The sequence below is a fragment of the Pseudopodoces humilis genome, chromosome 11 (assembly GCF_049639895.1).
Source record: "Pseudopodoces humilis isolate 2021_Gansu_Grassland_sample_001 chromosome 11, ASM4963989v1, whole genome shotgun sequence".
Classification (NCBI taxonomy): domain Eukaryota; kingdom Metazoa; phylum Chordata; class Aves; order Passeriformes; family Paridae; genus Pseudopodoces; species Pseudopodoces humilis.
Window position 1 is genome coordinate 9822541 of NC_142210.1, and position 17174 is coordinate 9839714.

The 17174-nt window shown below is 38.9% G+C and overlaps 1 protein-coding gene and 1 long non-coding RNA gene across 7 annotated transcripts in view; one reads left to right on the forward strand and one right to left on the reverse strand.

Moving 5' to 3' along the window:
• The window catches only part of LOC148183597 (uncharacterized), a 44063-nt gene that overhangs the window by 20534 nt on the left and 6355 nt on the right, over positions 1–17174 (forward strand). The window contains exon 2 of the long non-coding RNA XR_015773458.1: positions 14119–14304. This is a non-coding gene — a long non-coding RNA (uncharacterized LOC148183597). The remainder of the gene's footprint in view (positions 1–14118; positions 14305–17174) is intronic.
• The window catches only part of SPHKAP (SPHK1 interactor, AKAP domain containing), a 64233-nt gene that overhangs the window by 16999 nt on the left and 30060 nt on the right, over positions 1–17174 (reverse strand). For all 6 annotated transcript variants that reach the window (XM_088061115.1, XM_088061117.1, XM_088061114.1 and 3 more), the window contains exons 4-5: positions 3413–3472; positions 631–765 (exon numbers count right to left, since the gene is read on the reverse strand). In XM_088061115.1, coding sequence (XP_087917241.1) covers positions 631–765; positions 3413–3472 — 195 coding nt within the window. The remainder of the gene's footprint in view (positions 1–630; positions 766–3412; positions 3473–17174) is intronic.

Genomic DNA, 17174 nt, shown 5'->3' on the forward strand with positions numbered 1-17174 from the left:
GGAAGGCTTTTGTACACAAGGTAATTTCAGTGAAAGAAAATTTCCTGCTTTTCTTATCTGCAGCAGGCAAACCTGGAAATACCTGTTCACATCTTAAATTTATTGAGACAGTTTTGTACTCCAGGGTAACTCTGCAGTTTTAATGAAGTTGGGAGGTGAAGATGGATTGGGAATGAAAGTAGGAAGTGGCAAGACCACTGGAAAGGGAGTCTGTAGGAGCTGTGCCCCGGCCCAGCTCTATGCACAGAAGTGTTGCTTCTTTCCCCCTCTGCTGCCCTTCTGCTACTCTTGAAATCTGGGCTTACAAATCAGTCTCTTTGCCACCAGTGCCTGCCTCCTCTGAAGGATCAAGCGCTAATGTGGCTCAAAGCATTGCCAGCTGCAACCCAGACATGTGCAGGATCCAGAGGGAATAGCAGGATCTCTTAGCTATCTTTGGGTACATGCTGTGTGTCCCCACACTGTGCACCACAACTTAAATCTGTGTGACAAAGGCTGCTGTTTGTATGTTTGCCAACTTCCACTCATCTCAAATTGATCTCGGGTCTTTCCTTTCAGGTTCCTTTTCCCCATTTTCCAAATTCCATCCTTCACAGACATGATGTGATTTAAAGATGAGTTGACTCCTACCTGGGGAACCTCATAATCGGCCTGAAGGTTTCCTGATGTCAATCCACTCAGCAGGACTATTTCATTTTCCTTCGGTGGCTGTACGTTCATTGAACTGATGAGTTTGGGGAGATTGGGTGAGACGCTGATCAACTTCTGTAGTATGAAACAGAGATTTTGCTCTCAGGTAATGAAGTCTGAGTTGCACAGTTATAAACACTAAAATTAAATAGCACTTATAGGCATCCTTTTAGAAAGCTCACTTGAAAGTATTACTTAAAGTAGATTAAGAATAGAATTAGCAGCATTAAAATGCACATTCCTTCTTTTGAGACACCAGACACGACAAGGATGACTGTATAAACTTGTGCTCAAGTTTCCAGCAGGACAATCTGCCATCCCTCACACTGTCATGCGCTGGACAGCTTGATTGGATTGGTGTATCTAAATACTTCCTATTACATGTGAGTTACTTAGACTTGTGAAAATGGTGTCTCTCTCATGGTCTGAAACACAAAAATTTCAGTAGGTATGGTAATGAGAACAGGGAAAATCTTCCTATTTGTGCTCCTTTCTGTACAAAGGCCAAGCCAAAAAGACAATATCTACTCTGAGAGTACAGTTCTCTCTGCCAAGGTTCTTAGCATCCTTGTTCTGTGAACAGAGAACCAAGGCTGCCCCCTTAGAGCAGGAGCAAATACCACCTCTGTTTTCTGCACCACCATGGCCCATGTGTTAGTGCAGAGCATGTGGCAAAGCCCTTCAGGGAGTGCAGATTTGGGCACCCAGCCATCTGCTTTACTTACTAACCAAGGCAACAATACTTCACTTCTTTTCCTTTTCATCTTCAAAATATTAAGCTTGCACTGTTATTTTTCCTTGGATTGAATTAGATATAATAAAACTTTCTGGCTTAGAAAAGCTAAATCAATATTGGGAAACCATTCACTTTTCAGGGGTCTGATCTTCAGATGAGACTAAGTATTTTTATGTGACATAACTGAATTCAGTGTTTCAATTTAGTTTGATGTTTCACTGTAGCATAAAGAAGTTCTCATCTTTTTTTTTTTTCAAATTATAACCTTTCTGCTATGGCAAACACTTCCTGAAGTATCTCTATTTTTCTACTGCCTAAATTGCCACATTTTATCAGATTTCTTAGGTAGGAAGTTATGGCATTTTATGTATCTTTTACTTCACTTCTTTACCTTTTCTTCAGCCAAAAAAAAAGTCTGGAAGCATAATTATTTTACACAAAACCCCCCAATTTAACCCATTCAAAGGTTCAATCAGTAATTCAAAATCCTAACAGTACCTATTAGTAAATCAAGTACCTTCTAGTAAATAGTTATATATTTCATATGAACAACAGCTGTGCTAACATCTTCAAAATTATTCTAAGAAATGCTTTCACCACATCAGTGTACTGTATAAAATTCCATGCCACTCAATGCTAATTTACGAAACCTGCTTATTATACACAAAAATGGGGATGAGGGAGTTTCCTCTTGGAAAAGAAAGCACAGCACCTGTGCTAGCAGGGAATTTTTATTACCTACACTGAAAACTGAGAACAGATGTCTAGCTCTAAGACTGAGGGAGAAACTTTGGGTGTTTCCTCTTATAGCTTTTGTTCTTCAACAAACACTGTAAAAAACAATAAAAGCACCACATTTTAGAAAACAACCAGAGCTTCTGTGGCTTCAGTAAAGTAAAGCCTCTCAAGCTGTTCTGCACAGTTAACCTGCTGATTCAATAGAAAAATCATTTTGCTGCAAGATACCATATTTATTTTTGACAACTGAATTTTCACAGATCCAGGATGCAGAAAACAGCATAGAAAAATTGTTCCTGCTAACAAATGACTTGAAGGAGGCATCAAGGTGCCAGCACTGGTTGTTCTATGAGCTGAAAGTGTTGCCAGCAAATGAACTGTCATGGTTTAACCAAGGAACTGCCTGGGTACTGTCAGGAGATCCTACCTGTGTTCACTCACTACCTATTGCATCTGAGCTGGTGTGTCAAACATGGGCATCGAGCCAGGATGAGGGAAAGGAACTGATAAAGGCAGATGTAAATACAAAACTGACACCAGGCCCTTTCTTTAAAATGTGACTTCTGCAGATTTAAGGTTGGTTTTTTTTTCTGCAATGGTATGTGTTTTAAATATCATATCACAGTTTGTTTCAGTGCTTGTAAAATAACCAAGGTTTTTTTATTGCTTTTTAAATTTTTCCTTTTTTCCTGCCCTTTTAACTTTCAGCTAAACAGATCAAACATAACTTTTGGTCTGTTTTATCTAGCCCATCTCCTCAAGACCACATAATTTACCTATGTGGAGCTTGACTGAATGAGATGGCTCAGCCGAACAAGACCTAGATGAGTGGAAGACTTTCAGAGGCTTTTTGGCAGTAGGAAAGCAAAAGAAATCAGAAACTGGTGGCAGAGCAGGACACCAGAAACTCTTTTTATGTAGTATTGTGCCAAATTGAAAAAAAAAAAATGGATGTATGACATGTTCATGTTCACTTCTCTGATAAAAGCAAGAAATCTACTCATATAACTGCTGTGAAATGAGAGTGCAACAATTCATTACAAATTTCTGGGATGGGAATAAGAAATGCTATGTAACATAGTCCAGTGTTGAGACAATTTCAGATTTCTTAAGTATTGCTCTCTGTAATGCTTAAAAATCTGGGGTTGGCTTTGATTTTTTCATAGAATTTTAATCAGTGTTTTTACTGGAGAATCCTGATGAGCCTGAGTAGATCCACTGGCATGTTTTTAAGACCTAAGCAGTTACCTGTTTCACTTGCTCATCACTGCAATCATCTCTGTTGGCATCTAAATTCACAAAACAAACCTGTAACGAGAGAGAAAAAGCACTTTACAAAGTTGTATTAGAGTGGCAGCAACCCTTTTAAAGTCACTATATTTTAATTTTTTAGCCTTGTAGCTGAATCTGTGAAGCCTTTTCCGAAAGGTAGAAAGGTTAGTAAAGAGAACAACAGAGTAGATGTTATAAGAAAGGAGGAAAAAATGGAGTAAGAGTCATGACTTTATCTGTGCTGACAATCAGCTTGTCTGATGAATGAGCAAATGTTGCAAATAAATTCTAATACAGAGGATATTAGTAAAGGTAGAGAAAATGTTAAAAATAAATTTGATTATATATCTGGTAAATTCTTCATGTCTTCCTTTTCCAATGACTTCTTCCTTTCAGGCACTTGTTGCTAAACATTTTGTAAGTGCAATTGTTGCTTTTAGAGTTTTTCTGTGCACCACATAAATATTGGAGTATTTTTCCTAACTTTCCAGAATGTCTATGAGAAGTTTAAAACTTTATGAAAGTAAATTTTTATACTTGGTTTGTGAGCCAATATTCAAGAGGAAGTTTTCAGCACTGCTAACTGAGCACCACAGAACATCTTAATTGCCTGGTGAGCACCTGATTTACCAGAAAATTCTGCTTTTGATTACAAGGGTTTTTGCCACTTCTTTGATTATTATGAGTTTCAGTGACTATTTAATGGTAGTGAGATTGACTTAAACAGAAACTTCAGACCTAAAGACCATTTAATTTCTGAAGAATTTATTTTATTATATGCTTACTGGAAGGCCATTTTCTAATAAGAAAATCTCTCCTGCAGCTCTGAGTTAGAAGCAGAGACTCCAAGGCCAGGCTGACTGTGAAGTGTATGGGAGTTTGGTGTTGTCCTCATTTAACCCAAAACCTAACACAAATTCAAGGCACAGCTGAAGCCAACACCTGATTCCAAATAAACTGCAGATCCAAAATTTAACATAAAAGAGCTGAGTGATGGGCTCTTTTTTGCCTCTTTTTCAGTGAAGAGGAAATACTTTCCCTAATTCCATGTAAATATCCCACAGAAAATGAAAATGCTCTAAATTGTCCCCTTCACCAACACTGTTGTGTTAGGCACCCAAGCTCCTGTTGTGTGCCTGCTTTTACACCAAGACAACCCTGATTTCAGTTTATATATGCACATGCCATATGTACAGATTATGACCATCTGCAGTAACAGCCAGAACAGCAGATGGAAAGATCCAGCCAGTGCTCCCATTATAAACCAAAAAAACACCCAGTGAAGAAGAAAGCTTTTTACCCTTTTAAATAATGTCATCTTTACATAAACTTACAAACATATTTTCCAGCCCTTTTACAATTTTAGCAAAAATATTTCTGTGGCCTATAATGATAGCAATCAGGATATGCCACTGTCATCTGCTGAATTTTAAGAAATAGTTATAAAAATGTCAAAGGTAAAAAATAATAAAAATACCCTCTAGCGACATAGTATGGTGGTTATGTAACGTCCTAAACATTTTACAGTTGATTAGACAAACACTTCTCTTACTTTTTACTGGGTTTTCATGTGTAGGCATTTTACATATAATATAGAATATTTACATACCAACAATAGGTAGTTACCAAAAGGCATTAGAAAATTACACTCTTGATTTGCACATGGACTTGCCCACAACAATATGAGTCTGCAGGTGCATGGGGTGTGTTTGCTTAGGGGACCATTAACTTGGCACCAGGGTAGGAAGTGTGGGAAGGTGTGGAGCAAGTTTCAAGCCCTCTCCAGCATGGTCACCCCATGTTGCAGGTAAGGCTTTTACTGAGGAGTGTTGTGAAGAAGCCGCACAGGAGCAGTTGTGTTGTCAGGGATTCTCTGATTAAACCTTGGTTTTCCCTTTGCTATCTCCATGGGATGATGGCTCATGGCTTTGCTGTGATGAACACTGGCACTGCTACCAGTGACACTGACTGCCATCCTAAAGCCAGGCCCTCTCCAAGCAGCCAAAACAATCATCATCATCATCTATTATGAAAAATTTCTCCCTGTTTTCTGATTATGTAATGAAAGTTTTAAGTACTCATTAGCTTGCATTGCTTGATTAACTTCTAGTAATTATCAGGGACACCTCCATCGAAACAAGGTTAAACAACACTAGAAGAGAACAATTAATAATCTTTAGGATGGAAATACTGCATAAATTACAAAGAAAGAGCCAAGGTGAGGTCAGGATTTGCTAACCTCAATTTAATTCTGATTATTTCTTCTTTGTATCAGATGCAGTATAGTTTAGCTGTAACCCAACCTTCTCCTTATGATGGTATCTTTAAATGTCAGTCCTTATCCAGCCACCCCTTTACACCCCTTCACAGCCTTGACTTCCCACAAACACCTTTTCAGTTCCAAAGTGTGTCTGCTTTCCACTTACACTGATCTACTGCCTGGAAACCACACAGAAACTTCAAGATATTACCTTTTTTTTTCTGTCTTAGGGAATACTTATTTTGGAGGAAGAAAACAACAAAATTTAAATGGTGTTGCATAATATGAAAAGGAAACAACCCACCGCCCAAATTCAGGCTTTACACAGTGAGATAGTCACCCACAACTTCTCGAGTAGATGCCAGAATCTCCTTTTGGTTCAGTAGTTTTTCCAAGTTTAGAAATCCCACTTGTTCAAGAGAGAAAAGTGCTGTTCTTTTGGTGGACATGTACCACTGCACTGAAATGTAGAACAAAGCAGGATGCTACATGTCCCTAAACCATTTAATGCACAGGCAACTGTAAATAGCAACTCTTTCACTATGCAGATTCTTGTACATAAATAGCACAGATTTGGGTCTGACCTTCAACCTTCCTCTCATCAAACCCTCTAAGCATTTCTATTAGGATAGTTCCAGGCAGGTTATCATCACTAACTTGCTGAGCTCTTGAAGAAGTCTTTGTTTTCCAGGATCATATAAAAAGCAAATAGAGAAACTTTGCTTTTGCTTTTTCTTCCGTATTTTGCATGATAATTTCTACGATTGGTAAGAGGTGCATGGGGTAAATTCTATAGATCAGTGAAGTCCTGAAATCTGCTCTTGAGTTGGTATAGAAATTATGTAGACACGTCATTTCTTAAAAGAACAGTACATTAAGAAATTATTTTTAATAAAGTATTTAAGGATGTAATATAAACGTAGTATATTTTCCTCACTGACAGATGGCCATATGATATAGTTAACCTGGTAAGCAAAGTGAGAACCAGAGTCCTGTGTTCTGTGCTCTGAAGGACTATGGTCAACACTTGCTTGAAGTGCTGCAGCAGGTGGGCTTTTTTTCCCCCATAAAATCAAATGCATCTACATTATACCACCCTCCCTGAAATTTCAATATCTATTTTAAAAGAAAGGAAGTTAAACTGAAGAGACAAGACTTGAAAATGAGAACTATATACAGATGGCTTGTGCAACCTGAATTTTACCTCATATGCCCGCATTTATGCAATGCAGTATTGCTGCCTGATTCAGTGAACAGGAAGCCTGCAAAAATGGGGAAAATTATGTAGAATCACAGTACTGTGCATCTGCCATTTTGTAACATTTGAGCCCATGACTTTGTAACCTAAAGGACACTCCTAAACACAGTTTCTTAGTTTCCAACCCCTCAATAGCTGGATTAAACACTGTTAAACAGACTATCAAAGTGGCAGCAGGACTATATGCAGTGATACAAACGGCTTCATCCCTGTCATTCCACCACTGCACCCACCCATCTGATCCTCAGCTTTGGCCTAGGTGTCACCAGCAGGCTGGGTTTGGTGCCATACACATCAGCACAGGCTAAATGTTTGTGCAGATGTTTGGATTTGCAGCAGAACTGTGCAGAACTCTCCATGTTCTGTGCTGTCCTGGTTGGTATGTCAGGATGTAAATGCTATCCAGAAAATGAGCTTATAGAGCCTTTATCTCCCAAGTCTGTGCTGTTCTGCCTTTCCCATCCTTTTCCTGACACATCACTGAGTCAACTCAGGCCAGGTGCCAATTCAGACACCCCACGAGACACCTAGAGGGTACAACTGGTTTGGGACTGCTCTTTCATCTGCCCATAAAACTCACGTTTAATTTCCTACAAACAGATGTGAAACAGGTAATTAGCCCCAGCAGAGATCTAAGGAGAAAGTAGTTCTGAGCAGGCACTTCCTGGGTGCCAAGTTCAAATGGTGTAAATGCCTAAACCTGTGCAGGATGCAATTGAGGGATATGAGAAGGTGAGCAACAGCTGAGCCCAGGACTGAAGGCAGTTTTACATAAAAATCCAGTCAAAGTGGTGGTAGGAATGCAGTCCTCATGGCAGAGAACTGCAGCAGCAACTGCAGCTCCACAGCAGGGAAAGCAGCATCAGACTGTGCTGCCCCTCGCATTCCCTCATGCCCTCAGCAGTGATTTTGTTCCCTTTAAATGCTACCATCTGTTGCTGACCAGAGTGCACTGGCAGGTATGTCAGGACAGCCAGCCCTGTCCTCTCTGTCCTGGTTTGGGTGACCAGTGTGCAGCTCTCCCAGTGTCACTTTTAAATTAACATGCACCTTGCTGTGCTTCTTTGCATCTTGCCTTGCTGCTTGTGAGCGACATGCATCTTACACCAGTGCAGTGATGTTCTGATTATTTTTTAGCATTATCCTTTGAAATACTAAAGACTTGGCATTTCACTTCTATGTTGTTTCCCCTCCATATTTTGGGCAGGTATTGTTTATTCTCAGGGTGTTTGTTGTTTCTTATACACTACTGTTCTAAACACTTTGTCTTTTCAAATGTAGGGATGTGAAGGTACAGTTTGTGAAGAGGGTGATTGAATTTTACATCAACTGTGATTGCTGTGACAGTTGTTTTAAGGATTTAATGGAATCTTTGACCACAATAATTTCTGCTCTTAGCAATAACTCTGTGATAGGATGGCAGATTTGGAATTCTGAACCTATTCTCATCTCTGCAAAATAGAAAAACAATACAGTTGCTCTAAACTTCTATTAGACCTAATTCTGAGTCTCCTGGCTTTAGAAAGATTAGATCATTGTAATTTCCCCACAGCACAATAAAAGAATAGAGCTGCTCCAAGGCATTGCTCAATGGAATGCTGACTGTTTCAGAGAACCTACAGGTGCATGATGGGCTCCCTCAGGAGCTGAAGTCAGCAAAAGCCTGAGGAAAAAATATTGTTTTACCCTGTACTTCTGAGCCAAAGTAAACTGTAACTCACAGAAAATATCAAAGGAGTGGCAATGTGCCAGATTTTGTCCAGAAAATTGCTGTGAGCTTTGTCTCTTTGAAAATGACCAGAATCACTCATATACTTTTGACTTATATTAGGATGGCATAAAGTACCTTTTCCAGCAGATCGTATCCATACAGCCAGTTTGCATGACAGGAGCATTTGTTTTGATGGAACAGCAAAAGGCTGATCTGCAAAACTCCCAAATATAACTTTGCATTTATTTTCACTTGTCTTATTTACGCTAATGTGATGGCTAAATAAAACCTCTTGGACTTGTGATATATAGATATAAATGTGTGTGTATATATACATACACACACACATATATGTTAGTATATATATATATATATAATATATTTATATATATACTGTCTGTAAGGTCCTCTAATCATTGATCTCCCTGTTCTTTAAAATTGCAATTTCTTAAACCTTGAAATCCCAATGGAGTTTCAAGTACCACTTTTTTCAGAAAGATAAAAAACAAATAGCTGTGAAATTAATAAATAAATGTTCCAATATGCCACATAAGATCATCCATTAGCTAATAAGGAAACAAAATAATAGTTTTGAAGATTCTAGGGATATTTTTATTATCTAGGTCTGGTAGGACTTGTGTGAAAGGAGGGTGATTGCAAACTTGTTTTGGAAGCTTATGGCTTTGGTCATCTCACCACAATTATTTACTAAAAGAAAATTTTCATAACTGATGCCTATATAGCTCCAGCTCTCAGTATAAATTCTACAATATAGTTCTGATTCATGTGCTGAAAAGCTGCTGTCAGGTTTTCCCTATGACTCAGGCTTTGGAGAGTAGAAGTCTCCTTACATTACATCTTCAGACATTTGAGCTTTTGGGAAAATTCACTGCATTTGATGGGAATCTTGTTATCAACCACTCTGTGACTGCCCCAATAAATATGCACATGTTGGGTGTAAAACTTCCTTCACAGAAATTACTTTGCACCCATTAAGGCCAGGAGCAATAGCCAGCCACCAGCTTAATATTTCTACCCTTTGCTTGTCTCTCATTACCATTACGTTAATTTTTTTCTGTCACTACTCTTACTTATAGACTGGCATCAAAAGGATTTTTTACTGCAGAATAGAAATAGAAATAGAAAGTATTACTGCTTGTGCAAGACTAAAGAGTTAACACACATTTCTGTAAAACCTTATATTCCTGCATTAATATTCTTGATTTTTTTTTTTGATAGGTCTTATTATGCTTATTTATTTTCTTTCTTTCTGTATCCATTTAAATGTTAAATAGGATCTCAGAGGACTAGGTAATATAACTGTGACAGTTAGCAGATCTGATTTCAAGGCCAGTCCAAATAAAAAAATGATGAATATAAACCAATAAACCATAATTGATACCATCATTTGGCTTTGTTCAAGTTAATCTTTACTTTTTCCATTTCCTGTATTTGAAGATTGTTGGTATGGAAAAATTATGGTTCCATCAGACTGTTGCAGGAGGTGGTATTTTAAAGGAGAATTTGTTCATGAGCAAAATAAGTATTAACCTGAAATCAGTCTGTGGGTTGCTCAGAAGCCAGTCTTGCATCTTATCCTTTTCTGCCTCCTCTGACCTCCTGCTCAGCAGGGTGGACCTGTTACTGAAATACACACACAGTCTGCAACAATGGGTCAGTGACCAGGCTGCTCCAGAAAGAAAAACTTCATAAAACAGTACTTCCGAATTTTAGACACTTCCAGGGAAAAGATTTCATAGAAACTGTTGCAACTTTAAATTGCCAAAATGCAGTGATGCAATAAAGTTTTAACTGTTGTGGTTAATTATAGGCCAGACTCTGCTAAATAACTCAGCAGAAACAGAGGTCAGTCCCAAAAGGTTTTGTTTAAAACCTTTGAAAAGGTTTTTTTAAAACCAGTGAAACCATCACTGGCTAAGAACACTGTCCCAAATGCACCAAAGAGTATAAAATATTTAATGGTTTTAAAAACCAAGGTATTTAACAATGAAACCAAGGAGAAAAACAGACTCTGTGCAGCCCCAAATTCTGATTGTCTTGGCAGTCTCTGCCCAGGCTGGTTTTGGTAAGCCAAGAAATACAACTGCCTGGAGTCTACAAAGCCAAACAGATAATTCTTTAATCCTATAAGCAACTGAAGCAGAAAATTATGATGATGTTTGATTTACAGAAAAGAGAGCATTGATGGTACATTGCTAAATGAATGCTCAGATTTCTGGGATAGTTGAGTATTTGCTTACTGTTTCCTTTAACACACCTAGATACTTTTATTTGGTTCAGCATTGCTCTAAACTACCATAAAAATAAATTCTTTTTCTCAAAGACATTTGTATGACATACAGAAGCACAAAACGAGATTAAAGCGTTATAAGTACTTAAATCCACTCTGCTTATCTTGTTGTGCACAGCAAACTGCTCTGTGGTGCTCTACAGGGTTTTTCAGTACTTGAGAAAGATGAGGAAGTCAATGTGGCTAAGCCTAATTAAAAAATGCAAATGATTTTGCTAAACAAAGATGTCAAGTGAAAATACTCCATAGCAGTGACTATGAGAGGCTGATCAGACTCAAGTTCCGCCTGCTCCGGGTCTCTGGGGTGTCAGGATGAGCAGGTATTACCCAGTGTAAGTGTAGCTATCAGTGGATAGAGAGTCCATTATGCATTATAAAACTAGATACAGGCTGTCACATCAGCAGCTAAAATACCAGGATCTGGAACAGTGTATTTGGTTTTGAGTTTTTAAACAGAGCTAATTCTTCCTTACTTGCCTCTACTACTATAATTATACTTATCACTTCATTATAATTCACAATTTGTCATGTCACACACCCCCCCTCCCCCCCATCTTTTTAAGTAAAATGTTAGTACACATAATAGTTCAGACCATGTATGTCATTTTTGTTCTGCTTTTCACACAGTGGAGCAGGTCTGCTGTATTTTGCAGTCTCCCAGGCTTAGGTGCCTTTTGTCCTGGACTACACTGGGGGAAGAAGGAATGGGGAGGTGGCACTTTGCATGGAAAACCAGCAGCTCCATGGTTGTCACACCTTATGAAACTCTTCCTGATAAATCTCTACTGAAAGCTTTCTGTGAAGGGATTTCAGGACTGTATCCAGTAGACCAGAAACTGTCTCTAGATGAAAAACAGGCCCCTTTTCTCTTCTGATTAAAAAATTCTTTACTAAAAGCAGATCATTTTCAGAGGATGGGGCAAGAATTAAGGAAGGAAGTATGCAGGTTTGATGATGGGTTTTGATTGAGCTCAGTCTAATGATAAATATGCACCGTTATACACCATAAGAAATTAGGACTGTAAAATCTAACTGATCTAGATAATTTCCTCAGCTCTTCCTTTTCTCCACCAGGCCCCAGTCCTTCTTCTGGCTTCCTGGCTCATTAAATTAAAATTTTAAACCAAGACCATTGTTTTTTCTCTCCTTGAAAAGGATCGTTTCATCCTTCCATTCACAGAATTTACATTCAGCATACAAAATATCCAGCTACTACTGGCCACTGTTACAAGTGCCAGATATTACAGCTTTGTGATGAATACAGTTTGGTGACAGTGATGTTTCCTGTCATTTTTAACCAAACCTTTTGGGACTGACCTCTGTTTCTCCTGCAGTAGATATGCACAGCATCTGTCTGCTTATGCATGCTCTACAAATTGCAGGGCAGCTCTGCCCCAGCTGTTAGGTTATAAATAGGTAGCGCTCTGAGGCAGCAAGCTTACTTGAAAAAGAAGGAATGGTACAGGTTCCTGTGCTTATGAATCAGTCTGGAAAACAGTCTGACTGGCTGTGTGAGTGCTGAGATTAGAAAAGTCTGCTTATCTATGTATTAACATCTTAACGTTAACTTTTCAGCACGTTGATGTGTAAGCTCTGCTACTGCCACTTTCCTCTCAGTAGACTTTAATAAAGTGTAGCCCTGGTTTCTCTGTTGTGTAAGGAAGGTTTGAGTTCACATCCTTACAATTTCTCAATTTCATCTGTATTCATGAAACCTGCAGGAATTCTGGCTCTGGAACCTCTGGCCTATTGTCAAATTAGACAGATATCACCCAGTAAGCTCAAAAGTGACTATTTTACTTGAGCCTGAAGTTATTTCTGTTGGTAAAGAGGCAACCAGAAACTCAAATCATGCATCTTTACTGAGTCTGTAATCCTAGCTGTTCTCTTGATTCTTTAAAAAAAATTAATCAAATTAATTTAAATCTAATTCAACCAGATTGTCAAATTATTTTTATTCACACAAACCTTCAGCTGCTTTAGGAAAATGTTTTGCCTAATCACATGTATTTTTGGACAGATTTAGGTCTTTTCCCAGTTGAGGTCTGCTTTATTGAGTTCCAGAATCCAGTATGAAATAGTAAAACTAAATAATTTCCTCTCATAGAGTTCTTCGAGCACTTAGAGGGAATGGAAAAAAAGATGGATGTGGGGATCTGGAAGGACTTACCTTACCCTGTTCAATACACTGTTCAAGAAGCAAATGGGAAATTTTTTTACACTCCTCAAAGTAAATAAAGTTATTTTAACTGGGGAAACTAACTTTGGTGTATTTGATACTAATTCTTCCCATATACCCAGAAAAAATTACTTAAAAATATGACTACCCACATTTGCATACTGTCAGTTAAAAAGAGCACGGAATATCTCAATTAATCTGGAGGAGGTGGCCATGACATCAGAATTATTGAATCCATCCCTAATCCCTGTGTGTCAGGAAGAAGTACCTGTACTTCTACAGACATCCATCCCAACAAGCTCTGCATTTCCAGAGCCAGACCATAGAGCTGCTGTCATCATAGCTGTTTTTCTACTAAATTACATAGCAGCTGACAGAAATAAAGATCTGTCCATGAGTCAGTCAGTTTATTAGTTATATCATTACTATTTTTAAGCTCTGCAATTTAAAAAATTAGTTGTTTGTTCCACATAGTTGCACACACGGTTGGAGGAAAAAAAAAACAACCTGAATAACACTTCCAAGGGGTTTAGAACAAATCACTGGAATAAAACAATAATCTCCTAGCTTTCATCTTCTTGCATCTGAAATAGTAAAGCTGGGAATTAGAAAGGTATTCTGGTCTAAACTTCTTTCTCTAGACATCCTTCTACCAGGAAAAAATCTGCTTTCCTCATGGCCATCTTAAATCTGCAGGTCCACACTCATATTACAGAAAGGGGCCTGGGTACTCCTATATTGATGATTAAAGTCAGGGCTTCTGTAGCTCCTAGTCTCTTTGCAGAAGACTAAAGAGGTGAGAAATCTTGGCATCTACTTGAGGACTGGATTGGATCTTTTGTGAAAACAAACTGGAAATCTCAGCCTAAGCTAGGTTCCTGCAGTACTGCAAGGAGTGATGTTTTTGGTAATTTTAGTGACACTGAAATGTGTTGTGATTTCTTTTTGTTCTTTGACTTACAGATATTGCATGGACATCTGCAGTTCATCTTTCAGTTCACAGGGCACATGGACACACTCTTTGTCTACACAAGGTCCTAAGAGAAGCTTTTTGGAGAAGAGACCACCAGTGCAGTTAGGTGCAACCTACAGTGGGAGCTAAGGTTCCACACTAAGAGTACAAAGCTGTGCAGAAGAACTTCCACCCTGGTATGTTCAAGTTCTCACACTGTCATGGGGCTTCTGTGTTTATCTGTGTGATAAACAACTGCTCATTTCACTCAGGAGGAGCTCTGCTGCCACAGTCAGCAGCAGCCTCAGCTGCAGCAGAGCAATTAGACACTCTGCCTGGGGGCACACGGCTCCTGCACCCACTCAAGCCCACTCACAGGTTCCTCAGCTATTTAAAGATAAAACTATGCAGTCCCACACAGACGCTAATGAAGAGGAAATGAGGATTATCTGAAGGAGGAGTGTGCATGTGGCTTTCTTTTGCATATGGTTTTATAATGCCCAACATGTCATCTTCATTCATCTCTGTTCTGGTTTTATAGTAGGCTTTAAAATGCCTTCCTGCAGAGCAGTGAGGTTTGTGACACTGTCATTATAAAGCATGTAATGGAAAATACACTTTCCTGTAATTTCTGGGAAAGAGAGAACTCAACCATTAACAAACTACTAGCTGAAATGTGTGAGTTTCAGGTAATATTCTTCAGTGTTCCTTCAGAGTATTCTGCCACTTTTTTTTTTTTCATTATTATTATTATTTTGCCTCCACTTACTTCACCTCAGAGTAGTTTTGGGAAGTAGGCAGGAGTTTGTTTCATGCCTTGCTGTTGAATTGATGTGCTGTTTTGGGATGGAAGAATGCAATCAGGTAACTTCTGAAAAGTGTCTCCTTTTCTTGAGCATCCAGGAAAGTAGCTACTGAAGAAGTACATATAGTGTGTATGGTATATAGTGCTTTAATGATTGAAGGATATTTTTGTGAAGATCTGCATTCTTACAACAAATAAGGAAACTGAAACTTACCAGTTGTTGCTTTTCTGTTGCAGGTATTTGTTTTTAGATTACAATTTCCTTTCCTCCACTTAAATTCTGGTGACTTATTTTCACTGCCATTGGCTCTCATCACTTCTTTTTGGGGTCATTAGCAGTTATCACTAATATGCAGAATGCATTTTTAGTAGATAGGAGACTGGGAATTGTGTAAGAGACATAGCTCTCTCCTCCTTGCACAGTAAAATCTGACCTTTTATATTTAAATGGTTAAAGAGCATCTTGAGCTGGAATATGTCTTATATGAGGTGTTTGAAATGGCTTGATAGTGACTCAGAATGAAAAAAAAAAGTTTCTGGAAGACAGAGCTAATCATCCATTAGCATTTGGATGCAATGCTTGTCTCGCATTAATTTCCATGCTTGCCAAAATGATTCTGGCAGAGGAACCAGCTGTGAAATGCAGAAATTAAAATATTAGTTTGGCAATAGTAGCTATGCCCCGTAGCTGCTTGCAAAATGACTTGCATGAATGAAAATGTGAGGCAGCAGTATTATAAAGGTGGGAGAATTTCTGTTCCCCCTTTTCTCCTTGTCACCCCTGCTTTCTGTGCTGAGCACAATGTCACATCTATGGAACATCCCTTGGGCCAGCTGGGGTCTGCTGTCCCAGCCTGCTGTGCACCCTAGTGAACTCACTGGTGGGGACAGTACAAGGGAAAAGGACTTGTTTCTGTGCAAGTCCTGTTCAGGAATACCAAAAGCATCTCTCTGTTATCAGTCCTGTGTTCAACAGAAATCCAGACAGCCCCACACCAGCCATTGTGAAGAAAATTACCTCCAGCCCTGCACACAGTGGTAACCTCAGAGTATGAAGCAGCTCAGGGCCATCTTCTGTACTACAAATAACTCAAAAGGCTTCATGACATGTATCCCTCTGTGGTACACAGCAATACCTTCCTTATCTCACCAGTCAGATCAGGCTACCATCAAAAAATCCATTTGTGTCAAAGCAGGACCATGGAACTCTACTGACAGTTTCTCTGCCCAAAATTGCGACAGGATGCAGGGCAGGTTGGGGAAACATCAACTTGAAATGAGGTCTGAGCCTTCCTTCTGTTGTGCTGTCCGTTGTATGATTAGAGAAAGGCAATTTCCATCTCTAGCTGTGAGTGGAGGAAGTATTTTTCCCATTCTTGCCCTATATTTTCATTGGGATGGCCATAAAAGCCACATTACTCCTTTCAGTTTCCATGTAAAAATCTCTCCTGTGAGCTCCACAACTGCTACCTAACATGAGATCAGGTTTCCAAACACTCTTCTTGCAGGCCCTAATGGAGGGTTTCCAAAAGCAGACAACTCAGTGCATCTCCTGTGAGTCACTCAAATTCACCTAAATAAGGTTCTGACATGACTTTCCCTTGTCTGCCCAGCCCAGACACAATTCTCTTTTAGGTACACCTTAGGTACATCAGAAGGTTGTGTTATACTGCTCTCCTTCCAGCATTTTTAGCAGCAATGTGTTTGAAATTTAGTCCAAATTATTCTTCAGAAGGTGCTTAACTCAAATGACTTGGTGGATTTATGGTTCTTGACATTTTAGAGACTATCCCTATTTTAATGGTTGGACTACATTAATGAATCTTCCCAAGTTATCTCTTCATAATCCTATGCTTCAAAAGCAGCTGTGAATATTTTCTTCCCATTAAAGCTTATTCCTTTGGGTTTGATGTAATTAATTGCCACTTATGATGTAGAGAAAATATTCCAATAAATATTTATGCCACATGCACCATCTACTCTCTCCAGTGCCCTGTATACTTAATGTTTAACAAATTTCTGCGAACCTCAGCCTGCAAGTCATGTTAGAGGGAGCCTGTGGTTCTAACAGCAGCACAGTCACAAATGTCCACTCTGGTGGTAGCACAAAAATCTCATTTCTTGATAAAGCAGATCATGGAGACACTGAGAATATACCAGAGTGGAATGCTGGAGAGGATACAGCTGCAATGCCACGCTTGATCCTTCCTGTGCTTATTTATAGTTTTGTCAGAGTAAGGTTAAACATCTGCTTCTCTTAAG